Here is a 27,215-nt window from a genome sequence, read left to right as displayed (position 1 = left end):
ATGACCACTTTACTACTAGTGTTTGTGTGTTTGCGAGCCATCACCGCGGCCACCTCTGTGGTGCTCTCAGGTACGTGCTACAGGGTGCAGGTAGTCGGCACCAAGCAAGGTGCTGCATGCAGGTCCCATCCCCGAGTGTGAGCATCTCTAGGTGTGCCCAAAATTTGCTCTGTGTACACACAGAGCTCTTTGACAGGTGGCTGCGACCACAGTCTGTCAATGTCATTGTGCTTGGGGAGCTGGGGAGGTAGCTCAGCTAAAGGTGGATTTAGGGGGAAACCAAGGGACTTTCATCACTCCCCCTTTTTTCAGCCCTACCAGGTGTGATCTCTTGTTGTGGGCAGTAGGCACACTGTAGTAGAGCCCTTCATTCTCCTCATTCCCACGTCCAGCACTGGTCCTAACTCCCAAGAGCAACCATGGAGCAGGGGTCGTTGTTGTAACTTACATTTCTGCAAAGTATTTTCCTGTAGACTAGGCCAGAAAGGGTTCATCTGAACATGTGGGTAGGAGTTTTCATAGCAGACAGGCATCGGGATGTACAGAAGCACTGGATATTTTGGATGAAGTGTATTATCTCTGTAACCATTGCTTTGTTTGGGAACTGGCAGACAGTAGTGATGGCCTGGAAGTGAAGATACCCGAGCAGTCTCCCCTACGCGTTGCCCTGGGAAGCTCCCTGAACATCCCCTGCTACTTCAACATCCCGGAGGAAGAGGACACCAGTGCTCTCCTGACCCCACGGATCAAGTGGAGCAAGCTCTCAAATGGAACAGAAGTTGTCTTGCTCGTGGCCACCGGTGGGAAAATCCGTCTCAACACGGAGTACAGGGAGGTGGTCTCCTTGCCCAATTACCCTGCCATCCCCACCGATGCCACCTTGGAAATCAAGGCGCTGAGATCCAACCACACTGGGATTTACCGCTGTGAAGTGATGTATGGGATTGAGGACAGGCAAGACACAATAGAGGTCCTAGTAAAAGGTGAGACCCTGCCTTTGCTGTTTCCTCCCAGGATCGTGCTGGGCAGAAGGGAAGAAGAAATATATGGGCAGGGAAGGTGCTGCTCTCCCCATAAGCGTCGTCCCTTTTGGTCAGGCCTCAAATAGGGTCATGGGCAAGTGAGCAGAAGCCATGGGCCAAGCTTTTATTTCAGCAGGTTAGCACCAGACTAAACAGAACAGAAATGACTCATGGCTGAATACATGGCAATAAAATGACTCTTCTGGCAGAAGGTGAGTTACAGAGGCAGCAAGATGACGCCCTTGTCAGGAGGTGGTGCTGGGTATGCTGAGCTATTGCTCAGAGGGGTGGAGCAGGAACAGGACTAGTACAAAACCTTTTAATTCACCCAGACATTTTAGGAGATGGGATGCCCTCAGCTGGAGAATTGGTCTGTCCTGGAAAACCTTTCCCCACAGTCTTAAAAAGCCCACCCTATTAATAGGTGGATAAAATAAGAAAAGCTGAGTTTCCTATGATCCTTATCTTTATCATGGGTTTTGCTTTCAGTGCAAGTCAGGGAGACAGCTTCCACCACAGCAGGAGAAACCAGGAGCTTTCTGCTGGTCACAGGCACTGGAGTTTCCCTCTCACAGCGCAGGCTGGGAGCCCGCTCTTTGCCTCCTGGTGAATTTTCCACCTGACTGGTGCCAGACCAGAGTGTGCAGAGAGCCTTCCCTTGTAAAGCCCCCTGTTTATCAAAAACACAACTTACTTTTTCAGATGACCCAGAGATTTTAAGTGGCATGCCCTGTATGAAATACTGTTATCATTCCCTGGGTGTTTGCACGGTGGCACCCTTGGTCCTGAGCAGGACCAGGACCAAGGGGTTGCACCCTTCAAATGCACACATCAGCACAGCCCCTGCTGTGCCCACCGAGTCACCCTGGGCTCAAGATGCTAAAACACAGAAAATCAACACAAACATCCATTGTTTCTCATCCCTTTCTCCGCATCCCTAACTCCTGTGGAAGGAAGGGGCTGGTTCCCCCTCAGCAGGCGTGCCGCTCATGCCCGTTGTGTTTTCCAGGCGTCGTGTTCCACTACAGAGCAATCTCCACGAGGTACACCTTGAACTTCGAGAAGGCCAAGCAGGCCTGTATCCAGAACAGCGCCGTCATTGCTACCCCCGAGCAGCTGCAGGCTGCCTATGAGGACGGGTACGAGCAGTGCGATGCCGGCTGGCTGGCTGACCAGACTGTCAGGTAAGGGCAGGGCTGTGAGGGAAGGAGTCCTGTGATAAACTGCTGGATGAGGGTGGTTGGGATGCAGCTGTGAAATAGCGGTTCTTGTAATTGCTGGCGTGCAGTGGGAGGTGTGGGCTGCAAGGTTTTTCGTGCCGGGGAGGGACCTTTAGGAGGAGAGCTGAGTGGACAACAGCTTAACCCCAATCCTTCATCTCTGATGAACAAAACAGATGCTAAGGAAAGATCCCCGAGCGTGGCTCAGCCCCCACAAGGAGGCACCTTGGCATGGAGCCCAGGACCATGGTGGGGAGAGCAGGACAACAGATCTCCCTGCCCTGTCCCGTTCCCATCTCCCCACGCACCTTCTCCCCCCAGGTACCCCATCCATCTGCCCCGGGAGCGTTGTTACGGCGACAAGGATGAGTTTCCAGGAGTGAGGACCTACGGAGTCCGCGAGACTGATGAAACCTATGATGTTTACTGCTATGCAGAGCAAATGCAAGGTGATTTTGGGGGGGCAGGTCTTCCTAGGTGCAGAGGCAGCCAAAGCTCTGTTCATGCCTAGACCAGACAACAGTGCACAAAGGGCCTAAAAGATGGCAGGTTAAAGATGAAAAACCCATCATCCCCCAGCCAGGCCGCATGTTCTCTACGGTGTCTTTGTTAGACGTTGGACGATTTTAATGTCAAATGACTAATGCAGCCCAGAGGGTGGAGCTGGACTAACCTCCACCAGAGGCCATGCCATCCTGCTTGTCTCTGATCATTCATTCAGGGCTGTGATTTCCAGAAGTGTCCACCACCCATGGTTATAATAGGGACCCAATGAAATATTCAGCACATCAGAAGTGAAATTGTCCTTTATTCTCCTCTTACCCTGTGACTCCAGCTAGCTGCATATGTTTTCCTTCAGTTATCTACTCCGTAAGACTCCCTTTCTTCTGGTCTTTAGAGATAGTCACAAGGTGGGGCTGCAGCTCAGCTGTAGTGCACAGGATTTTTCCTCTTATCCAGACTCTGGCTTGGGAAGGGGAAAGAGAGGGAACTGGGATTAAACCCGACAGCGAATCCCTGTGCTAACGGATGCTCTGCTTGCAGGCAAAGTCTTCTACGCCACCTCCCCCGAGAAGTTCACCTTCCAGGAAGCATTCGACAAATGCCGCAGCTTGGGAGCGCGGCTGGCCACCACGGGGGAGCTGTACCTGGCCTGGAAGGATGGCATGGACATGTGCAGCGCAGGCTGGCTGGCCGACCGCAGCGTCCGCTACCCCATCTCCAGAGCACGGCCCAACTGTGGGGGGAACCTGGTGGGCGTGCGGACGGTGTACCTGTATGTCAACCAGACGGGGTACCCGCACCCCCACTCCCGCTACGATGCCATCTGCTACAGCGGTGAGTGCAGTAAGAGATGTCTCTGTACCCTGCAAGCAAGGAGCAGCTCCTTGGCCACAGCTAAGTTAGCCTGAAAATGTCCCCAGTGCTTTCTTTTGTCGCTATTGCTCACCAGTGGTTTTTCTGTTCTGGTTTGAAAGAGGACCGGGAGGGACTACCCAAATATTTCTTGAAGAAACATCCAGTAGTGTAGTCTAGGAGCATGAATTAATTTAATTGCAATAATTCACACAGGTTGATGGAGGAGAGAATTTTCCACTCCTGGTCGTTTTTCATCCCAGGCACTGCCAGGTAGTAATTCAGTGCGTCTGGTCACTGCAGAGCAGCACAGAGGCAAAGGGACCTGGGCTGAATCCCTCATTTATGTTCAGGTTGGAAGAAAAGAGTCCAGAAAGTGCACGGGTGCCTGTGCTGTGCAGAAAGGCTCCAGGGAGGGGGGAGCAACACAGTCCTCTGCTCCCCAGTGCCCCCACGCCTTCCAGCTTTGGTAGCAGACATGGAACAGAGCCCAGGTGCTTTTTGTACGGGACTTTGAATGCTGGAAAAGAAGAGAAGAGAGAACAGATCTGACCCTGTCTAGTGCTGTGATGTGGTGCAGACACTTAGTTTCCGTACTGGGATAAATCAGAGACTGCAGCAGTCTCTGGCAATTGTAAATAGGGCAAAATTGCACCTGGGAAGTGCAGAGCATCCCTGCGATGCCCTCTTTCTTCTAACTGCACTCTTCTCCCTGCAGCAAGAAGGGGGCAAAGCACAGCTGTGTACGGTCAGCTCAGGGCAGCCAGCGGTCAGCATTCGAATAAGGCTTCCATCTCTGCAGAAATGATAAGAAGAAGATGTGTTTTGAAACCCTTTTTTTCAGGCCTATTGTGCCCAGATGTAGGTGTGTTCAGTGTATCGGAAGGCCCAAGTGCCTGTCCCTGTAAAACCTCTCAGACTTCTTGGTATCCATCTATGTGGCCAAGCCAAAGATGGTTCCATCAGCACAGCCCTCCGGTTATCTCAGGGCATGCATTCAAAATTGCTGAGTACAGCCAGTCCTTGTCTGAACATCTCTGTCTAATTTATTGAATCCTTTAAGATCTAAGAGGTACAACCTAAAATGAACTATCAGGAAAATGGAATTGGAAATAAATAGAGCAGGGACAACAGTCTTAGAGGCAAAGCCTGGCGGTGTCTTGTTAGCTTTCCCTCCCCAGCTGATACTTGCCTTGCTGCATTTCTATCCCTCCCTGACCTGCTTGGTTCTGCTTGATGCTGCTCTTTAAGCCTCCATACCTGCTGTAGGCTGACCTTCTCAGTGGAGGGTCAACAAGCACATTCTCCTACCCCTAAGGGATGTGGCTTCTGCAGGAAGGTGATTTGGGAGGGGAAATTTGTTTGGTGATGGAGGAAGCATGCTTGTATGTGATGAGTTCCTAGGTCCTCTCAGAGCAGAAGGAGGCAGTGATCCTGGTGAGAATTCATGCTTTTAGTGTGAGGCTCCAGGTGTCTCCCTGTACCTCCCTCGGGCTCAGACCTGTTGTGGAGGTTTCCCCAGTCCCCTGCTTTCCTCCGGCCACCTTAAATTCCTTGCAGCGGGCACTAGAGGTCAGTGCAGACTTGGATATGGGCAAGATGCTCCCAGGAACGAGGGCTGGGAGGAGAACAGGGAAAGTCTTCTGCTTTCCCAGCTGTGGTGAGTCATTGCCTCTAACTCATCAACATCCAAGGCCAGGCTGGATGGGGCTTTGGGCAACCTGGTTTAGTGGGAGGTGTCCCTGTCCATGGCAGGGGGTTGGAGCTGGATGGGCTTTAAGGTCCCTTCCAACCCAAACCATCCTGTGATTCCATGACTCTATGCCCTCCATGCTGGGCTGTTATAGAGTGGAGAAAGGAAAGCCATGTGTTTTACAAGAACATCAGGATTTTCCTGCTAACCTCGCAGCCAGCAAACACCCAGCTCCTCCTCCAAGGCAGCCCCAGCACCGCACACCTCTCTGGACTGACCCCTGGTCATTTTGCTCTGTCTCGTGATGCAGGTGAGGACTTTGAGACTCTAGTCCCGGGGCAGTTCACTGACGAGGTGGGCAGCGAGCTGGGCAGTGCCTTCACCGTGCAGACTGTCACCCAGACCGAGGTGGAGCTGACCCTGCCCCGCAACGCTACCGAGGAGGAGGCCCGCGGCAGCATTGCGACCCTGGAGCCCATGGAGATCACCCCCGCTGCCACGGAGCTGTACGAGGGCTTCACCGGCCTGCCCGATCTCCTCGCCACCGTTGCCACAGGAGAGACATCATCCCCAGGGGAGGAGAACGTGACCAGAGAGGAAGTCACGGGGGTATGGGCTGTGCCTGAAGAGGTCACTACGTTGGTTTCAGTCACCACTGTCACCACCGAAACGGTAGAGGTGAGCTCGGTGGAGGAGGCGGTGGGGGTGACTGCCACTCCAGGGCTGGAGCCTGCCTCGGCGTTCACAGTGGAAGATCATCTTGTGCGAGTGACAGCAGTCCCTGATGTCGCCCTCATTCCCCGGCAGCCCATTTCCCCCACCGGTAAGTCAGCAGGACTCTGAGACACCTGAAGATCAGCTTCTTCTAGAGATAACTATTCAGCTGAAAAATCTGAGCTTCTGCCACCACAGAGGGCACCCAGCTCTCTGGAGGCATGTGGGCCTGTTTGGGGTCACAGGCAGGCTGAATGCCTCCACTGAGGTGGGACAGGAGGGCTGAGGAGGGGGCTGTGAGCCACCTCAATATATGCTGGAAGGGGCTCAGGTGGCTGCTGCTTGGGGCTGCAGTGGTCATATCTGCATTCCCATGGACATCTGGCTCCAGGGAAGGGGGAAGTCAAGGTAGCAAGATCCTGGAGGAAGGCTAAAGAGATCCTCAGAGCATCACCCTATAAAACAGCAGAGCTCAATGAGTGAGGGATCTCCATCAAAGTGGGTTTGACAGGTGGCAGTCCTTACATTGCCATCAGGAAGATCTTATCTGGTCATACATCTCGGTTTGGCAGGTTCCTGTTGCCCTGTCTCACTGTGTCTCCTCTTCCCCCAGGTGTGGTGTTTCACTACCGTGCCGCCACCAGCAGATACGCCCTCTCCTTCGTGCAAGCCCAGCAGGCCTGCCTGCAGAACAATGCGGTTATCGCCACCCCCGAACAGCTGCAGGCTGCCTACGAGGCTGGCTTCGATCAGTGCGATGCCGGCTGGCTGCGGGACCAGACGGTCAGGTAAAACAATATTGGCGAGGGCAAGGCACCCCCTGGAATGACTTTTCAGACATGAGTTTGAGGCTTCACTCCAGTGTGCCCTGCTGCTCTGATCGTCAGCATTTAAAGCTGCCCTAAGGCTGTCTCATCGTATTTGGTAGTGGCCGATAGACCTTTCTTCTCAACCTGTCCAAACCCTTTCATAATCTTTGTGAGCATCCTGCAGTTCTGAGCCTCACAGCATACTGACACATTGCAGGAAAAATGGAGGAAAAATTTGTATTCACTGCCCCGAGCTGGAGATGCAGGTTAAACTTTTTTCCAAGTCATGCTGGGGTCTCTGAGCACCTCTAAATGTGAAGATTTTATGTCCTGTTCCCAAATACATTGAGAGCCTTCATCCAGAGCACATAAGGCTGACCTTGGGTTGCCTCCTCTCTTCCCTCTGTAGGTACCCCATCGTGAATCCCCGCAGTAACTGTGTAGGAGACAAAGAGAGCTCTCCAGGCGTGCGGTCGTATGGCATGCGCCCAGCCTCGGAGACCTACGACGTGTACTGCTACATCGACAGGCTAAAGGGTGTGTTGTCCCCGTTCCTCTGAGCTCTGCTGTGGAGCAAAACATGCCCCACAACCCCACGTCTGGGGTTGGGCAGACGTACCGCAGGATGCCAAGCGTGGTGAGGTTCTGAGACTAATGCTTGTCTTCTCCATCGTCCCTCAGGTGAGGTGTTCTTTGCCACCCAACCAGAGCAGTTCACCTTCCAAGAAGCCCAACAGTACTGTGAGAGCCAAAATGCCACCCTGGCCTCTGTTGGGCAGCTCCACGCTGCCTGGAAGCAGGGGCTGGATAGATGTTACCCTGGCTGGTTAGCCGACGGCAGCCTGCGGTATCCTATCGTGAGCCCCCGGCCCGCCTGCGGGGGAGATGCGCCTGGTGTCAGGACCATCTACCAGCACTACAACCAGACGGGATTTCCTGACCCGCTGTCACGGCATCATGCCTTCTGCTTCAGAGGTACCATTCCACCCCTCGTAGGTCATAAATACTTCCCTGCTCAGGGAACAGGGTTTCATGAGGGAGCTTGGGCACATCGGGGTCCCAGTTTGGGCTAAGCCGGATTCACCAAAGAGTTGCTTCTTCTGGGAACTCAGAGACACATCCTCATAATTATGTATTTACTTTATTGTCTTGATAAGCCCTCAGAGGGAAAGTCTCACCCAATTCCCTCTGCCTCCACTTCTCTGCTCAGCCTGTCTCCCGTTATCAGAGTCTTTGTCTACTTTTTCACCATGGGTCATTGTTTTGGTATCTGGCTCATCCCTCATGCAGCCACTTCACCTGAGAATGCGAATTCCTGGAAACTCCCTCCATATCTTTCTTTTCCAGCTCTGCCATCTGTGGAGGAGGAGGGGGTTACCTCACTCTTTGAAGAAGAGGTGATGGTGACCCAAGTGATCCCCGGGGTGGAGGGGATACCTTCCGGGGAGGAAACTACTGTGGAGATGGAGTTTTCCACCGAAATTGAGAACCAAACAGCCTGGGGAACAGAGGTCTTCCCAACTGACGTATCGCTGCTCTCAGGTGGGTCAGGTGCTCCTCCATCTCTTGGGTCACGCTTGGCTGCTCTTGTTGGGCCAGGGCACTCCTAAAACAAACAGGCTGTGTCCTCGCATGAGGGAATCCTCTCCAAATGCATCCAAGGATTCAAAGAGAAAGCTCAGCGGTCTCCTATCGTGGAGTTAGCACTTCACATAACAGCCTCAGGTGCATTTCAGAGGAGTGTGCTGGGAAGCGTGGAGGCGCTTGGGACCTCTGTGGTGCAGTTAACAGTTATTTAAGATATTATACTCATTAACAAATTTGAGGGGATCAAAGGATTTTTGCAAGTGCCTTTATCCCAAAGGTGATTTTATTATTTTATTAGATATCAGTTTGGAGGTAAAGTCAATGATGAAATTGTTGATAGCTTCTTTAAAATAATTTAGTAAATGATTGTCCTATCTCCCTCTCTTTGTCCCCTCCTTTTTTTTTTCCAGTGAGTCCATCTGCTTTTCCTCCAGCTACCATAATACCAGAGGAAACAAGCACCAATGCTTCCATCACTGAAGTGTCAGTGTCAGGAGAGATCCCTGAATCCGGAGAGCATCAAGTCAGTGGTGAATCTTCAGCATCTGGATGGGTATCTGGAGTCCCAGATACAAGCGGAGAACCAACTTCTGGAGGTTTTGAGCTTAGTGGAGAACACTCAGGGATTGGAGAAAGTGGATTACCATCTGTAGACCTGCATACCAGTGGCTTTCTACCTGGAGAAAGTGGCCTGCCCTCAGGGGACCTGAGTGGCTTGACTTCTGGCACTGTTGATATCAGTGGCTTACCTTCTGCAGAGGAAGATATAACTGTGTCTGCTTCCAGGATACCAGAAATTAGCGGGATGCCATCTGGAGTTGAAAGCAGTGGGCTGCATTCTGGATTTAGCGGAGAAATCTCCGGTACTGAACTAATCAGCGGCCTGCCATCTGGAGAGGAAAGTGGGCTCACCTCTGGTTTTCCTACCATCTCTCTTGTGGACTCCACCTTGGTAGAAGTTGTAACAACGGCACCGGGACGGCAAGAGGAGGGAAAAGGATCAATTGGAGTCAGCGGTGAAGGAGAGCTATCAGGGTTTCCATCTGCTGAGTGGGACACCAGTGGAGGAGCCAGAGGGTTGCCCTCAGGAGCTGAAACCAGCGGGGAGCCCTCAGGGGTGCCTGAGCTCAGTGGGGAACCTTTCGGGGTGCCTGAGCTCAGCGGGGAACCTTCTGGGGTGCCTGAGCTCAGCGGGGAGCCCTCTGGGGTGCCTGAGCTCAGCGGGTTCCCCTCGGGGCTGGATGTCAGCGGAGAACCTTCTGGAATACCTGAGGTGAGCGGTGGGGTGGACCTCAGTGGCCTTACTTCTGGTGGTGATGGAAGTGGTGAGGCCTCAGGCGTTACCTTTATAAATGCCAGCTTGGAGGAAGTGACAACCCCTTCAACCGCAGAAGCAGAAGCAAAAGAGATTTTGGAAATCAGTGGATTGCCCTCAGGAGGTGGAGAGACATCAGGCATGGCGTCTGGGAGTTTGGAGGTCAGTGGTCAGCCTTCAGGACATATGGACTTTGGCGGGAGTGTTTCTGGGGTGCTTGAGATGAGCGGACTTCCAAGCGGGGTCATCGACGGCAGTGGAGAAGTCTCTGGTGTGGATGTCACCAGCGGCCTACCTTCTGGAGAGGAAAGTGGACTCACCTCTGGCTTTCCTACGGTCTCTCTTGTGGATACCACTTTGGTAGAAGTTGTAACGCAGACATCAATTGCACAAGAAGTGGGAGAAGGGCCATCTGGGGTGATGGAGATCAGTGGATTTCCTTCTGGAGACAGAGGACTATCTGGAGAAGTGTCTGGAGCCGTGGAGTCTAGTGGGTTTCCTTCAGGGACAGGAGACTTCAGTGGAGAGCCATCTGGGGTCCCGTATTTCAGTGGAGACATTTCTGGAGCTACAGATGTAAGTGGACAACCTTCAGCAGTGACTGATATCAGCGGGGAGGTCTCAGGACTTCCAGAAGTCACTTTAGTCACTTCTGATTTAGTAGAAGTTGTGACAAGACCAACGGTTTCACAGGAACTGGGTGGGGAAGCAGCTGTCACCTTTCCCTATGGTTTTGGGCCAAGCGGTGAGGCCTCTGCATCTGGTGAACTAAGTGGAGAAACATCTGCACTGCCAGAAAGAGGTATAGAAGCATCAACAGTTTATGAAACCAGTGGTGAAACATCTGCATATCCTGAGATTAGTGTAGAAACATCCACAATTCAAGAAATCAGTGGGGAAACATCTGCATATCCTGAGGTCAGTGTAGAAACATCCACAATTCAAGAAATCAGTGGGGAAACATCTGCATATCCTGAGGTCAGTGTAGAAACATCCACAATTCAAGAAATCAGTGGGGAAACATCTGCATATCCTGAGATTAGTGTAGAAACATCCACAATTCAGGAAGTAAGTGGAGAAACATCTGCATTTCCCGAAATAAGGATAGACACATCTACAAGGCAAGAAGCCCGGGGTGAAACATCTGCTTACCCTGAGATTATCATAGAGACATCCACAATTCAAGAAATCAGTGGGGAAACATCTGCCTTTCCTGAAATTAGCACAGAAACATCCACCATTCAAGAAATCAGTGGGGAAACGTCTGCCTTTCCTGAAATTAGCACAGAAACATCCACCATTCAAGAAATCAGTGGGGAAACGTCTGCCTTTCCTGAAATTAGCACAGAAACATCCACCATTCAAGAAATCAGTGGGGAAAGTTCTGCCTTTCCTGAAATTAGCACAGAAACATCCACCATTCAAGAAATCAGTGGGGAAAGTTCTGCCTTTCCTGAAATTAGAATAGAAACATCCACCATTCAAGAAATCAGTGGGGAAAGCTCTGCCTTTCCTGAAATTAGAATAGAAACATCCACAAGTCAAGAAGCCCGAGGTGAAACATCTGGCTTTCCTGAGATTACCATAGAAGCCTCCACAGTCCATGAAACCAGTGGAGAAACATCTGCTTTCCCTGAAATTACCATAGAAGCCTCCACAGTCCATGAAACCAGTGGAGAAACATCTGCTTTCCCTGAAATTAGCATAGAGACATCCACAGTCCATGAAATCAGTGGGGAAAGCTCTGCCTTTCCTGAAATTAGAATAGAAACATCCACAAGTCAAGAAGCAAGGGGTGAAACATCTGGCTTTCCTGAGATTAGCATAGAAGCCTCCACAGTCCATGAAACCAGTGGGGAAGCATCTGCATTGCCTGAAATTAGCATAGAAACTTCGACAGTCCACGAAATCAGTGGCGAAACATCTGCATTTCCCGAAATCAGCATAGAAACTTCGACAGTCCACGAAATCAGTGGCGAAACATCTGCATTTCCTGAAATTAGTGTAGAAACTTCAACAGCCCATGAAATTAGTGGTGAGACGTCTGCGTATCCTGAAATTAGAATAGAAACATCCACAAGTCAAGAAGCCCGAGGTGAAACATCTGGCTTTCCTGAGATTAGCATAGAAACGTCCACTGTTCATGAAACCAGTGGGGAAACATCTGCATTTCCCGAAATTAGCATAGAAACATCAACAAGACAAGAAGCCAGGGGTGAAACCTCTGCCTATCCTGAAATTAGCATTGAAACATCCACCATTCAAGAAGTAAGTGGGGAAACTTCTGCCTTTCCTGAAATTAGAATAGAAACACCCCCAAGTCAAGAAGCCCGGGGTGAAACATCTGCCTATCCTGAGATCAGCATAGAAGCCTCCACTCTCCATGAAACCAGTGGGGAAACATCTGCATTGCCTGCTGTTAATATGGAAACTGCTGCCACATCTCTGGCCAGTGGTGAGCCCTCTGGTGCTCCTGAGGGAAAGGAAATTCATGATGAAACATCGGGAGCTGCGACACACTCAGTCACAGGCGTTTCGGGGGAAACCTCTGTCCCAGACGTTGTAATTAGTACCAGCACTCCAGATGTTGAGCTAACGCAGGGACCCAGGAGCCCTGAAGAGGCTCAGCTCGAAATAGAGCCCTCCACTCCTGCGGCATCAGGACAAGAGACAGAAACAGCTGCTGTCCTGGACAACCCCCCTCTGTCAGCCACCGCTACTGCTGCTCTGCCTCAAGCCTCACAAGAAGCCATCGAGGCATTAGGACCCACTACAGAAGGTACTGTGCCCTCTCCTAATCCTAACACTATGGAAGGGAAGGGGAGGGAGGGAGGGGGCATAGCTGTTACTTTTTTGCTTCTTCTACAGCAAAGAGCATTAACACATAAGGAGACTCAAGAAGAACATCATTATGGTGGGAAGACATAAAAATGGGCGGGTTCCACCATGCATTAACAGCTGAAACCTCACGGTCTCAGTCCCTCATGCAGCAATTATTGGTGTCCCCGAAGAAAGTTGTGTTTAACGCCCTGACCACGGGGACTGTTCTGCACAGGGAATGCTCCTGTGTCACACTGCAGCAACACAAGCACACGAGGCACCAAACCAAGTCATGTTCAATAGCTTCTGTCTTAACAGGCTGTGTTGGATAGGTACTAATTATCCAGCCCGTGTAACCACATCCCCAGAAGCCTTCTGCACCTCCCTCCTGCCATTACCGGGGAGAGCAGCTGGGGACCAGCTCAAGGGGAGCACCAGGAGAAGCACAGGTGGCCTTCCCCTGCTGCACCTTGTAGGAGGCATCGGGCGCTCCTCCGAGCTGCTGCTCCTGGTGGATGCAGCTGCAGCCCAGCCCCGATGAGCAGCCTGGTGGAGCTGCCAGGAACACGGCAGGGGCATCATCTGCTTCTGCCCCCCGGGTCCACAGCTGACCACCGGCATGTAGGTGGGATCTCCCCTCCGTGCTGCTGGAGGGGGGGCTGGAAAAAGAGTATTCTGTGAATGATTGGCGAGAGCCACTGGGTGTGATATGGCTGGGGAAGGCACCAAGGCATTCACGCCCCATCTGAAATTGCTCTTAGCCATTGCTATCATCTAAAGAAAACAACATCTTTTTTTCTTCTCATGTGGAAACTAAAGCGAAGACGGCTCCACCCGCTGGAGACTTCCACCCTGGCTGAGGGACGTGGCTGAGAAGTTGGATAAGGCAGGCTGCGAGCCTCTGCCCTGTTTTGTTTCTCTTTCCATGATGTGCTGACTTGCTGCCTGGACCGCCGGGTGTTTCCAAGCACTTGCTCCACGGCTGCAGGCTGGCCATCAGCTGCTGCGCAGTGCCGAGGGCCTGAGAGGCAAAACAAGCCAGCTGGGGACCAAAATCTCCACTCTCCGCTTTGTCACTGCTGGGTGTGACATTTCCATCGGGCACGCTGCTCCTGTCTTTGTGCTGCCCTTTGGCATGGAGCGTGGCCACCCTCTGGTCTGCGTCCTGTGCTGCTCTCTGCAGTGCAAACGGGCAAAACGTGCGAGGCGATGCTCACAGCAAGCCAGCGCTGCCTTCTGGCAGCCCCGCTGATAGATGTGCTTCCCTCCACCCTGCCCCTTTTTGGTGCTTTAGCAGGACCCACTGCTGCCAAGTATAAACAGATACAATATTTAAATCTGAGTAGCCTTGTATGGTGAAAATGCTTCGCTAGCTTTCTGACAACCATCCACCAAGCAGTGCTGACATGCCGTGGAAGCATTAGGATGCTACAAGGAGAAGAAGAGCAGGGGTGTTGTCATGCTTGCCAGCTGCTGCTTCTTGGCCAGGAAGGAGCCCAGTAACACAGGATGTCCCACGACATCCCTGGCCATGGCTTGGTTTCGCTTTGCGGCTGCCAGTAGCAGGTTCTAGGGCATGGGCCCCACTGCAAAACCATTCATGCTTGTGCTGTGGTATAAAGGTCCTACATGTGCTTAGGTGCATCACGGTTCTGAATGGGCTGCACCTTCACATTGGCCACTCTGCAGAAGCATGGCACAAAAAGTATCTGCTAAGAGACCAACTCAGTTCCTTCTAGCAGAAGTAATATTCATCCTGCCCCCTTCCCATCTTACCTCCCGGACTGGTTAATCCACAGCTTGCAGCACAGGCAGCTCTGGATTTGGCAAGGGTCTGTAAATGCAGGGCTCTGTGAAGCTCAGCCCAGTTTCTAACTTTGCTTCCATCCTCGAGGTAGTTTGAATGAGTTCCCTCTGCATCTCTCTGAGACACCAGGTAATTGTAGAGCTTTGTTCAGCCCTGGTCCCACGCATCTGAGGTCCCCCATCCCTGCAGAGCCCCTGCAGAGCAGATGCTGCAGGCATGGGCGAGGGCAAGGCAGTAGGGTAGTCCCAGGGCCTGGGGCTTGGGAACTGCGTACCCAAAAAACTTCTTAGCACACCTAACGAGCTCTGCTTTTGGGCCATGCTCACTGCCACGTCCTAGCCTGGAGGTAAAAACAAGTCAGCAAAGGCGGAGGCGAGGGAAAGGAAAGGAACCAGCCAGTGAGGCTCAGCGAAAGAAAAAAAAAAATTGGCCCCAAAGAATGGTTTTATTTCACTGCTTATTCTTTTTATAAATTACCCACAAGGCGATTGCCAGATTCTGCGGAGCATTTGTTAGCCAACATTCTTGTGAAGTATTTAGAAAGAAAAACCATGTGTTCGGCAGTTCATGTGTGAAGAAGTTTGAAAAATGTTCCAAAACTGGAACATGTTGTGTATTCATGAGTCACGGGAATGATGCTCCGGCAGCTGGGGTTTCTAAGCAGGTGACAGATAGAGGTAAGCGACCACTGCGTGAAGCTTAACTGCGGATTCCTGATCAACCAGAGAAGAGCTTCAGGACACGTGCTTGGTTGGTGCTCCCCCAGAAGATATTCTAGGGTGAGAGAACATTTTGGTCAGTGAGCTTCGCAGCAGTATCCCTTCAGGGTGAAACGCAGTCCAGGTTGGGGTCTGAACGAGGCTCATCCAGGCAGCAAGAAAGCGTACTGACCGTGAATGTGCAGCACCTCTGCACCGAGGGGAAACTCCTGCAGAAAAGCAAAGTGATGGCAGAAGGAAGGGGAGGAAGGAAAAATATTCACAGATCTTTTGCTTCAACTACTCCTCCCACTGCACTGGGAATCGTGAACATGAAAAAATCTACAAGGAAGAACCACAGGTTGGAACCCAAAATAGTATTTCCTGTGCTGTGGCTCCCTTTCTACTTGAAGCTTCCTGGTCTTTGACTTTACCTCTTGCAAAAAGACCAGTTCTAATACCTGTCCCTTATGCTGTGCTCAGAGCTCATAGGGTGTAATGGTTGCCCGTTAAATGCAATGAGTTTTGCCTACCATTGAAGCACGGGTGAAGCTAGTTCAGCTTACAAAAGGAGCATGGAGTGAGGAGCAGGGGGCACGCGGCTGCTGGGCTCCTGTCCTGTCGTTTAAGTGTTCCAGTTAGATTCAGCAGCCTTCTTAGTGGGATGATTTCAGAAGAATGATATTTTTCTGCTCTGCTGTAGTCCCTACTTCTCTCTGAAGGATAGAGCCAGAAGCACACGAAGACCAGAAATTAACGCTTGGCATGCCAGTATTCTTTAGTTTTTAACCAAATTGAAGGCTTTGCCTGCACATGTCTTTAGTCAGCAGTTTGACTCCTCCATGAGGACAGGAACCCTACGAGCCTACAGCTTGAAGAACTGTCCATAGAGTTGGCTTCTCCGCCTAGAGTTTTGCCAACTCAGTGGGTCTTTTTGCTTCTGGTAACATTTGAAGACAAATAATTATTAGCTGAGAAAAGCAAGCTGGCGCTTCAGTGAGAGGCTGTGGTTTGGAGCACTCCGACCAGCCAATGACTTAACAACTTCATTCAGGTCAGGGGGGAAAATAGAAATGTGCTGAAATGGCAGCAATTTATGTTAAGTTTTGCTTGTCTCTGGTGAAATGAACTCACGGAGCCTGCTGCTTAGGGCCCCAGCACAGCTGAAGGTTAGAAGTCATAGGGAGAAAGGTCTTGATGAGGTTTCCTCCTTCTTCATACCCTGGAAATCCAAGGGATAATGCTTTGTTGGTTTAAAGAAGACTATACCAGAAGAAAAATGTCTAAAAATCATTCACCTGGTTCATAATGCTTCACCCAGTGTGGAAAGGAGTGTACATTCTCAAGAAGGAAATGGAGCTTCCAGTCCTGGCTGAGAGATGAGCAAAATCAGAAACCATTAATGGCCACCCAGATGATTTGATGTCTCCTGGACACACTGTGCATTTTGCATCAAGCTTTTATTTGCTTAATTCAGACCTTTCTCTGAAGACGCAGCCTACAGCCCTGGAATAGTCTTCTATATCCATCAGTTAACTTCTACACACAACGTTTTGGAGGCAGAGATGCTCAAAGTTGCTGAGCTCTCCTTCCATGGGAGTGTTGGACAAATCAAACATCCCAGCAGATTGGCAGCTTCTCCTAGAAACAGGCTGTGCCAATATCTGCCCTTCCACTGCGTGGAGGATGTGGTTTAATCATTAAAGTTAATTCTTTTCAGAACGTAATTCCTCATCATAAGTCACTAGCTGGCTACCTGATGTTCAATGCTGGTACTTTACTTAAAATGTGAGGGAATTGTTTTCTCCAGCTCCTCCTATTCTTTTCTTGTAGAAGTCATTCTACAATTGCTCAAATGTTTTCCTTCTCTGAGTTATCAGTTCAAACTTCCCTGGAGTCTCTGAAAAGCAAATTTAATTTGTACCTGGATTTTTTTTTCCTTTGGCCTCTAGAAGATAATGTTGTGTCTGGTCTCTGAATCCCTGTTTGGATGAACACACAGGATTCTATAAAGAACAGGTGAGAGGCCCAACAGGGACAGCTGGACATCCTGAAAATGCCTTGCCTTTCAGTCCTATATTTTCCTCTCTGCAGAACAAAAGCAGTTTAAATCCTAGAGTGTGTTTCTAAACCAGTCACTTAGAGCTTCAGTAAAACTGCACAGTTTATTTCAGGAGTTGGGTGATAGCATCCTGTCTGTTTGCAAGCTGCTTCTCCCCAGGAAATGTTTTAAGTGCAAAGTTGGCCTTATTTGATGGATATTCTTGCTATCATCGATCCAGGCTGCCATTGGGAGAAATGCAGAGACTGCACCATTTTAAGAAGTGTTAGCACTGTCTCTAGCATTGTCTTCCTAGCTTGGGATGAAGGATTTTGAAAGTAGTCCCTTCTCACTGTGCGTTCACTTTTGCATGCCATTTGCCTTCTGAGCAAAACCAGGACCAATCTATTTCTCTTTCATTTCTAAAGGATTTTTCTTTCCAGTTTCCATGATCTAGTACAGCACATTGTCTTCAAAGACACTGGGCAAATACTTCTGCTGTATTTAGTTGCATCAAAAGAAAATAGTACTGACTAAATATAGTAAGTGTCTGGCAATGCAAGAGAAATCTTAGGAAGAAAATGGTGAAGGAAATTCAAAGTTTTCATTGTAACACTGCAACTCCCCTTGCTTTTGCCAGCCAACAGTTTACATCTTCCAGATGCAAGAGCCTATTTACATTAGATTTCTTTGTTTTAATTTCTGGTTTCATTTAAAAAAAAAAATCCAAAAGTTAGACCTTAGGTCCAGTTAATATTGTAAAATAGAAACTCTTGTGACAATAGGTTTGAATAATCTTTTGCAACTTCTGGGTGATATTAACTGCAGTGCAAATCATCTCGCAAAGAGTTGTTGATTTTGCATTATCCTCGAGAAGTGAGTTAATAACATGTTCTAAATGGGCTTCCTATTCTTGGCACTGCGAAACATTTTCTTCTCTGCCTCTGTTTCATAGCTGAAGCTCTTGAAAGCCAGGGGCTGCCTCTGTTCTGCATCCCATGCCACATCAGTTGTCCTTTGTTAGCGCCGGGTAATAATAGCAGGAATCTCTTCTTGTTGCTTGATAAGCTCTTGAGCTGCACCTCAAAGCAAAGCTGACTTTAGAATGACTGCTCACCCAAGCAAATAAACAGCTCACGTATGCGTAAGACCCTTGGGTGGCGAGGTAGGGAGGGGGCAGCCGGTGCTGTGGAGCTTGGGGCTGGCCCCTGCTGAGCACAGCTTGCCCTCGTGCGTGCCGCAGGCTTCTCAGCCAGCTGGTGATGGGCACAGTGATGTGCTGACCTCACCTAGCCCTAAACTCTGGGGAAGCGGATGCATTTCTGGCATAGAAAAGGTTAAGAAGAAAAAAGCCAGGCGCTGAGTGATAGATGGGATTCTTTTCACTGGAGTTCTCACCTCCCATAAATCCCATGGCTTTGATGCGATATCCTAGAACCACCCACAAACTGGCTTGCCAGGGTTTCCAGAGGCACCATGGCTGCCAATCTTACCATTTAAAGCTTACTTTTCTAAAAGACCAGATTTTCTGGGAGGACCAGAATCAGCAACACTTCCTCCGAGCTAACTGACATGTTTAAGTTTCCTGATATCAGCCTGGTGAGGTGATCCTGCATCCAGATGGAGGCACAGTCACTGTCCCAACAGCAAACAGGCTGAAGGGGGAGTTTGGTATTTGTGATCATCATGTGTTTAAAATGTCTTCTTTACAGCCATTTGCAGCATGCTTCTGGGGGGGAAAAAAAAAAAAAAAAAAAAGAAAAGAAAAAGTCTCACTTTTATTTGTTGCCTGTTTTTCCTTTACTACCTGTGAGTACACACCTTTTCTCTTTGTGTGATATATACAGATATATATGTGTATGTATGGAGATATATATAACATATATATTGTACGCAGAGATTTGTTTTTACAGCCTATATAATATGTGCAGTCATATTATATACACTATCTGTAAAAGGAAATTCTGCCCCAGTGTTATTTCCCAGCTGGAGATTTGTGGCAACGAATTTGCATGTGTGTGTCTGCTCCCTCTTCCTCTAGCCCAAGGGATGGCAACAACTCGCAGTGGGTCTCACGCATCTCAGAAGAGATCTCGGATGCACCAAGTTTTAGTCCACGTTGCCAAAGACGACTGAAGACTCATTATTCCCCACTAAATATTCTGCTTTAGCTCTTGCTTTAGTGCTCTGTTCCCACTTCTGTGGTGTGCTTTCCCCTTGATGGAGCCTAATGGACAAAGGAGAGCCTTTCCTTACTTGTTCAGCTGGAGCCCCTTGGAATCAGTACAACTGTCTGCTGCCACTGCTGTTGGAAGCCTGGGGGGACCTCTAGAGCTGTAATCATCCCTCAGGATGCTTCATTTTCCTTCACGCTTTCTGTCTTCTAAGAACTCCAAGTGTCACTGATAAGCAAGAGCCGGCCAAGTGCAGCTTCTCTCTTCTACCAGGCCCATGACCTCCATTATGTTCTGGAAAGTCCCGACTTATTAGTGTCCTGGAGATAGGATCTTCAGTTTTCTTCATGCTGCAGTGAATATAGAAATCCAGAAATCTTTCACGATTATTTAGAAGGGCAATCAGAGGAAGAAATGCCTTCTCTCAGTGAAGAACTAACTACAGAACTGGTTGAAGTGGTCCATCAGCCTTCAGAGGAACGATTACATTGCTCACAGTGACGCAGCCTAGAATAAAGATGACAATCCTCATGCTCCAAAGCACGAATCGATTTACCATCCAAGGTCAGGAAGAATGTTTTGCATTTCTTAGGCACGTTACAAAGCATGCCATATTTTAGCTGACATAATCAGACGTTGGCCACTGAGCAACCAGACATTCACATCGGGTATAACGTGTCTGCTCTCATATGTCTGGGGACACTGAGCAACTGGGCCACTGTTCTGCAGGGAGACAGTATCAGAGTGAAAATGCCCTAACCAGAAGAACACAGACCTTGAAGAGTCACTGCTCTGCTCTGGTATTTCCACAGCCACCATTTTCATCATCTTCGAATGTTTCTTCACTAACCCCTCTGATCCACAAGAAGAGCATGGGAAGTTAGTCAGCACTTTTAAAGAGTTACTTTTCTTCTGAGTGTGAAAGAAAGAAGTGTTATCTCACATGAAGAGCTAATCAATCATCATTTAACCTAACCTGCATGGTATGCTCCCACTTTCTTCCTTAGTCTTGTTTCTTTAGTTGAACATCTCTGAGATCTTTCCATTCTGAATGATTTTCCTTCTGAATCCAAAGGTTGATAAGTAGGATTAAGGCTCGGTATGGAGAGATACTAGGAGAAGAACTTTAATTCCAGCACAAATTACATTTTCTCATATAGATACAAACTGCCCACACATGGCCTTCTTCAGAGCATCCATGTCTCCTTCATTCTTCCCTGAGATGATAGAGGATGGAAGTGCTACCAAACAATGGCACTTACCACCCAGGCTTGTGCAAATTACAGATTGAGGAACACTGGAGAGCTGGGGGCTGAATTCTTCCCATCCCAACTTCTCTTTTCACCTGTGGAAAAGCAGAAGGAATCTTAAGAGCTGCTCTAGATGGGGAAATAGGAATAGTTTCCACCACCATGAGGGAATCCACAGCTGGGAAAGAGCTACAGCTTCTTCCAGACCCATCACGAGCAAGAAAGTGCATAGTGTGGACAGGTCCAGAGAGGATGGCACTACACTCCAGTGTTCTTCACCGAGGAAGAGGCTGTCCTAAAATCCTCACAAGGAAAAGGCTGAGGGCCTTTGAACCACCTCTGAATGCCCTTCTTTTCTTCCCTGCACTTAGCTTCACTGAGATTACTTGCCCTGGGACTTCATCTGAATTAAGGTTAGGAAGAAACTAGTAGGGAACACTGGCTCCAGGAATGCCAGCTGGGAGATGATAGACATCTATTTCAGAATGTTTTTCTCACTTTTGAGAAGTCCACATTCTTCCTCATATACACATAACTGGTGGAGACGGCCACAAGTTTGCATGTTCCATCCGTTGGGCAGAGATGGTAGACAAGAAAGAGTTACCCTAGCTATCAAAGAGGCTGAGTGCTGTGTATCAGATGTATGTCTTGCTGAGGCTGTCTTGATATCTCCAGAGCGGTGTTCAACCATCAAGTGACACCAAAACAACATCCTCCTCATAGGGTGGGTCGGGCCTCTTGCCTTCGTTCCTCCAGCAGCAGCAGTGGCAGTATGCTTCCAAATAAGAACCTAACGACTCCCAGGTTCCCCCAGAACACCTGGTACTCCCTAAACAAGCAAGGAAACGAGTTCTCCTGTCGGTGGAGTTCCCTGCCCAGAGCCCTAATGGAAGCCCTTCATTTCTTGCAGACACTGATGAGTGCCACTCAAGCCCCTGTCTGAACGGAGCTACCTGCGCTGATGGCATCGACTCTTTCAAATGCTTATGCCTTCCCAGCTACGGAGGGGACCTGTGTGAGATCGGTACGGCCTACCTGGCTTCAGCTAATCTTACTAACAGCTACATCACCTCCTTCCCACCCTACCCCAAAGAGCTGATCCCAGGTGCTCCCGTCAGCCCTCATCTCCGTTAGCTAACCTCTAACAGCAGCTTGGAGTACAGCAGGGGAACGTTTTGAGCCTTTTGCTTACATATTCTGATTAGTTTGCTCATCACGGCAGTGTGTTCTCTAAGATCCCTGAGCAGGAACTTCTGGCGTCTTCTTCAGCTTTCTCTTGCTCAGTTTCTCTGGTGGAGCTCCGTACAGACTGTAGTGGTGCTGGTCACAGAAGTCACTGTCTCGTTGGCTCAAGGGTCCTCCTGTTCATCTGTAACAGCAGGGGAACATCTGAGTACATCTTCACCCCAGGCAAGCTGTCTCTGCTAGACTGGAATTTCATGGAAGGATGCTTCAAGCGAGCCATGTGAAATGATTGCGTTTCACTCTGTGAGGATGCAGCTGAGAGAAGCCTCCTTCACTCCAGGACCCTCCGCCGATCTGACACAGCATGACATTTTTGTCATCTCTGCATCGCGGCTTCCCATGGCAAAACCAGCAGGGAATATGTGTCTTTGAGAAAACATGAAGCAACCTACTTTCACATCAAAATGAGGCACACTTTGACCTGCACTAATACTTCTTTTTGTTTCTACAAGAAAAGAAAAAATACATTTTTTTTTCTTAAAGCTGATGAAAGCCCAAACTTTTGTCAGCTTAACTGAGGGGAAGTTCCCCTGCCTTGCTCAAACAAGAGGAATAAGTTTGCAATTTCTTACTCACCTTGACACAAGTAATAATAACACACGTTGGATTTTTTCCTCACCTGTCTGCATCTCTCTTTCTGCTTTCATTATGAACATATGGAGTAGACCATAAGAAGAAGGCTCAGGATTTTGGGACCGTCTGGGCAATAATGATGCTGTCTTTATGTCTCCTTGCTAATGAAACCTAATCAGCTCCTGATTTACTCCTCCCTGCTGTCTTTTGTTCTGCCAGAAGATGCCTACCCTGCAGCCGCTTATAAACTTGTTTGGTCCAAGCCAGCCTTAATTTCCTCTTTTCTGTGATTTATGGGCTCGCGATGCCTGGGGCCCATAGCCTGGGACATGCAAGAGGAAATCAATGCCCCAAATTCAGTGGTGAATGCAAATCTTGATTATTCCCATGTGGCAAGTCTTCCTTTCTCTGACATCTATTGGTCTCCAAGAGCACCGGGACACTGCAGGTGATCTCTGCCATCTGTGCACTTAGTCAGTCCTTCCTATCACCACGACAGTGTCCCTACCAGGGAAAAAGCTTTTTGTTGTTCTTCTCCGAGACGATTGCTGTCATATTTTCCCATAAGTAACAGCTGTGTAGGAAAGAGCGGCCTTTCTCTGAGGCAATGTCCTGCTGAGGTTCTGTGCCATGTGCTGTCCCATCCCCGGGCTGTGATGACAAGAGGTGACATTCAAGCAGCTGGAAAAAAGTATATTTAAATCTCAAAAGACAGAGCAATGTCTGCTCACCTCATGCGAGTGGTCTGCCTGCAGAGACCAAGGATCCTTAGAGCTTCAGCTACTTCCAGATAATCCATCTGATCTGCTAAGGAGGACAGAAAACATTTTAAACCCTTCCAACACCTATGAAGCACCTGCAGTCCCCAGTTGGAAGGAGACAGAAAGGTGGATTAGCAGGAGTTCGTGTGATTGAAGGTGACCGTGCTTTGACCTACTGAGTTTAACAACAGAAGAAAGAAACTGAGCACAGAAAACCTTACTGGGAAGGGAGAGAGGCACGAGGACTGATGAAATCTCACCGCTCTGAGAGCAGGAGGTGGCTGAGAAAGGGTGGGAGGTCATGCATCTGCAAGGCTGACATTAAACCCATCCTGGCGTGTCCTCGATTTCTGCTCTCACCTCTACCAGACTTCTCTCCGACCAGAGTAGTACGGCTCTCTCTGCTCCCTCTTCATGGACAGCAGAGGGAAAGCTCATCCCTGTGAACGTAGGTACTGAAAAAAAATGATGTGGCAGAGCTCATTCAAGGCCCTAGAGGTACACCATCTCCAGCCAGTGGCTGCTCCTGCCCAAAACCCAAGTCTCATGTGCCACCATAGCACCATTTCTGTGTCTGCCTTCGTTTCCTTCAGGCACGTGGAGAAGAAGTGTGCTGTTGTGTTCGATGGAAGCTTGTGAAAGCTACTTTTGTGGTGGCTTCTCCGTTCACCTCTGTTCTCCCCATCTGTGGTTTTATTTTTATAATCAGTTGGTTCAACTCTTCAAAGTTTCTCAGGTGGTAAAAGACACTCAAAAAGTTGAGACATTTTTGTCCTTTTCTCGCAGTTTCCAAGACTTTTTCTTGAGATTTCCTTTTCTGTCTCTGCCACGGTAAGTTCCTGCCCCCTCTCTTTTCTCCATCTGGGTAGGTTTCCTTTTCCTCAGAACCCAGAACCACAGCAAACAATGTGACCACCTGAACCCAGGCTTTCCTCCCCCCTTTCCTTTTCAACATGCGAATGTCGATTCTTGGCTCTGGGATTCGGGTTTTGGAGATGCTTTCCAAAGCAAGAAAACTCTGCAGGCCAACACAAGTGAGAAAAGAGGGTTGTGGCTTGGGCCAGCTCCTCAAGAAGCCCAGACACCAACGAGGATGGAATTGCTCAGCAATAACTCTGTGTTACTCAAGATTTCCAGTAGCACTGGTCACCCTATGGCAAATACAGGGCCTTCAACACAGGCTCCCTTCTCTTCTGCATTTTTCTTCGATGTCTTCTGTCATTTTCCCTAGGATGTCAGAGAGACACCCCTGTCAGGGTTTGCTTTTTAGTGGCAGTGACCGTGTGTTGTCCTGTGCCATCAGCGCATGAGCTGCCAGCAGGTGAGTTGGAAGGCCTCCCGGCTCACGCTCCAACTCCTTGTCATCACACCCTTGTGTGTTTCAGACCTGGAGAACTGCGAGGACGGCTGGACCAAGTTCCAGGGGCACTGCTACAGGCACTTTGAAGAGAGGGAGACGTGGATGGACGCGGAGACCAGGTGCCGAGAACATCAAGCCCACCTGAGCAGCATCATCACCCCAGAGGAGCAAGAATTTGTGAACAGTGAGTGTTGGGGGGCACGTGGAGGACCTGCAGCGAGCCGTGGGGAGCCACCACCCACTCTTCTCTCCCCGTCTGGTTTTCGCAGGCCACGCGCAGGACTACCAGTGGATCGGGCTCAGTGACAGAGCCGTGGAGAACGATTTCCGCTGGTCCGACGGGCACTCACTGGTGAGTCCCTGGGGAAGGCCAGGGGGCACAGGAGCAGGGTTCCCCTGGCATTTCCAAGCCTCTCGTGAAACAGAGCCACAGGCTGGGCCCCACGGTGGTAGAAATAGTCGCTGTAGAAGCGGTGTGGGCAGCCCGTGGTTTCTCCTGATAAAAGGCAGGGGACACAAAGGAGGGGAGGAGAGGCAGCGGGAGAAAAGGGAGGGCTTGGCTCCAGGTAAAAGGCTTTCCTCTCTCCCCAGCAATTTGAGAACTGGCGGCCCAACCAACCCGATAACTTCTTCGCCGCGGGTGAGGACTGCGTTGTGATGATCTGGCACGAGCAAGGCGAATGGAACGACGTCCCCTGCAACTACCACCTGCCTTTCACGTGCAAGAAAGGAACAGGTGAGCCCTTGCACCAGCAAGGAGGGGGGCTCAGACAGTGTCTGTGGGGCCAGGGCACGAGGGCAGCACTGGGAGCACCCAGTGCAAGTGAATGGGAACCCATGGGTCAGGTCCAACGGGGTTTTCCTCGCAGGAAGCTTCATTTCTGCGCAAGAAAGTCAATGCAGAGAGCAAAGAGGAACTTAACATGGATTTGTCACTGCAAGGGGTGTTCAAAAAGGTGGAAGGAATTGGCATTAGGATTTGACCTTGATCAAGCCTCTAGGAGAAAGATTCCTGAGGTCTTGAAAAAGAATAACACAAGCCAGGAGGAGCGGGGGCCTCATGTCCCCAGGCAGGGCTGTACCCTGACGGCAGCATTGCTCCTGCATGCCAGCCCCATGCCCTGCCATGGAAGCTCTCACTGTAAACTTGCCTCTCCGGTGAAGTTTTTATGAACTTTTTTTGCAAGAGTCCGCTTTTTTGTATCACCCCCATCTGTTTCTCCCCAAAATAAATGATCGCCCCATTGTCAGCTGCTTCTCTGGCACTGGGGCTCAGGTGATGAGCCAGAAACCTTTCGGATCCCTCCATCTCTCCCTGTCTTTGCCCGTCTCCCATAGTTGCCTGCGGGGATCCCCCCGTGGTGGAGAACGCCAGGACCTTCGGCCGGAGGAAGGACCGCTACGAAATCAACTCCCTGGTGCGGTACCAGTGCGACCAGGGCTACATCCAGCGCCACGTGCCCACCATCCGCTGCCAGCCCAACGGGCAGTGGGAGGAGCCGCGGATATCCTGCATAAACCGTACGTCTTGGCTGCCCCAATCCCCACAGCCCCATCCCGTGGGATGTCAGAGGGGGATGCCTTTGACCAAATCTTTCCCCCCCTCGGCCACCCTTTGGGGATGGGGAGGGTTGGGGCTGATGCAGGGGTGGCACCGCCATGGGGTCAGGGTAGCTCCGAGCCAGAGGGATGCCCTGGTCCCTTGTCTTGCTGGAAGTTTTCCCGAGATAGGGCTGTAGGAAGGGGAAAAAGGAGCTTAATAAGAGCCAAGGCTACTTAGGGAAGAAAAAGGAACACTCCTGCAGTGGTGAGCTCTGGCATCAGCAGAGGACAGGAGCAGGGCACTGTGCCCGGGGTCCCCCCGTCCCAGCACGCTGCCGAGTGCACAGGAGCCCAGCGGCAGAGCTGCCCCGAGGGACGGGGCTGGGCTCCTCGCCCCTCTCCTCTCGGCCCTCCAGCCCTCTCCACGAGGCGTCCCAGCCCATCCCCAGGCTGCCTACACCCCGCTCCCATCCCTGCTCGCAGCTTCCCAACAATGTCATCGCCTTCAGCCAAATCACATCCGTCAAGTGTCAGCCCAGCTGCTGCTCCAGCTGCAGTCCCGGGGCGGAGGGGACAAAGCTCCAGGCAGGGAGGAGAAGGGGAGCAGGGGCAGGAGGCAGCAGGGCAGCCAGGGCTCGATGCAGCCTTGGCTCTGCCAAGCACCAGGGCAGGGGGCTCAGGCTGCTCCCCTCTTTCTGCTGCCCCCATCTGAACCCTCCTGCAGCTATTGGGGGGCGAGAGAAGGGACGGTGGTGTGCTGGCTGCCGCTGGGACACCCTGCTCTGCTCCCCGTGCTCACCCTTGTTTTCCCAGGGATTTTATTTTGCACGGGACAAGCAGTGTCTGTGCTGCCAACAAGGTGTCTTTTCTCCCCCCCGCAGCCTCCAGCTACCAGCGCAGGCTATACAAGAGGAGCCCCCGGAGTCGGTCGAGACCCAGCGGCAGCGCCGTGCACAGACCCACCCATTAGAGCGGGGCGAGAGACACCGAGGGGCAAACAGAGAGAGAAAGAGATTTTTACAGAACAGTTATATTAACAGAGTCGATTTCTTCTTCTTCTTGTTGCTTTTTGTCATATAAGGAAAAAAAAATTATATTAAAGACAAACCCACCTTTGTGTATATATATAAAAGAAAAAAAAAATTAATGTTTTTCCAAGCACCAAAGCAAAGCGAATTAGAAGTCAGCCTTTTTACTAACCGTCCGGTTCCAATTATCTTCGTGCCTT

The 27,215-nt window shown here is 50.3% G+C and overlaps 1 protein-coding gene across 3 annotated transcripts; it reads left to right on the top strand.

Moving 5' to 3' along the window:
* Positions 1–26,957, top strand: ACAN (aggrecan). Of its 3 annotated transcripts, XM_035554753.1 has the most exons (20): positions 1–70; positions 612–983; positions 2,032–2,206; positions 2,564–2,691; positions 3,287–3,580; positions 5,602–6,114; positions 6,619–6,793; positions 7,224–7,351; positions 7,496–7,789; positions 8,162–8,356; positions 8,812–10,668; positions 11,023–11,278; positions 11,339–11,518; positions 11,639–12,495; positions 21,417–21,530; positions 24,471–24,629; positions 24,715–24,797; positions 25,037–25,181; positions 25,784–25,966; positions 26,869–26,957. In XM_035554753.1, the coding sequence occupies exons 1-20, from the start codon at positions 1–3 to the stop codon at positions 26,955–26,957; spliced, it is 6,267 nt and encodes a 2,088-aa protein (XP_035410646.1). The 3 variants fall into 3 exon arrangements, with proteins under 3 accessions (XP_035410646.1, XP_035410644.1, XP_050568918.1); XM_035554751.1 differs by having other exon boundaries at positions 11,023–11,518; XM_050712961.1 differs by lacking the exon at positions 21,417–21,530 and having other exon boundaries at positions 11,023–11,518.
* The last annotated feature ends 258 nt before the right edge of the window (positions 26,958–27,215 follow it).

The sequence above is a fragment of the Cygnus atratus genome, chromosome 11, assembly GCF_013377495.2.
Source record: "Cygnus atratus isolate AKBS03 ecotype Queensland, Australia chromosome 11, CAtr_DNAZoo_HiC_assembly, whole genome shotgun sequence".
NCBI lineage: Eukaryota > Metazoa > Chordata > Aves > Anseriformes > Anatidae > Cygnus > Cygnus atratus.
This window is presented reverse-complemented; position numbering and strand designations above follow the sequence as displayed.

Excerpts from the sequence above, each read along its gene's own strand:
- ACAN (XM_035554751.1), top strand. The coding sequence starts at position 1 with ATGACCACTTTACTACTAGTGTTTGTGTGTTTGCGAGCCATCACCGCG. Across the intron at positions 7,352-7,495 it reads CTACATCGACAGGCTAAAGG|GTGAGGTGTTCTTTGCCACC; the intron begins GTGTGTTGTCCC and ends ATCGTCCCTCAG. Across the intron at positions 12,496-21,416 it reads ATTAGGACCCACTACAGAAG|ACACTGATGAGTGCCACTCA; the intron begins GTACTGTGCCCT and ends CATTTCTTGCAG.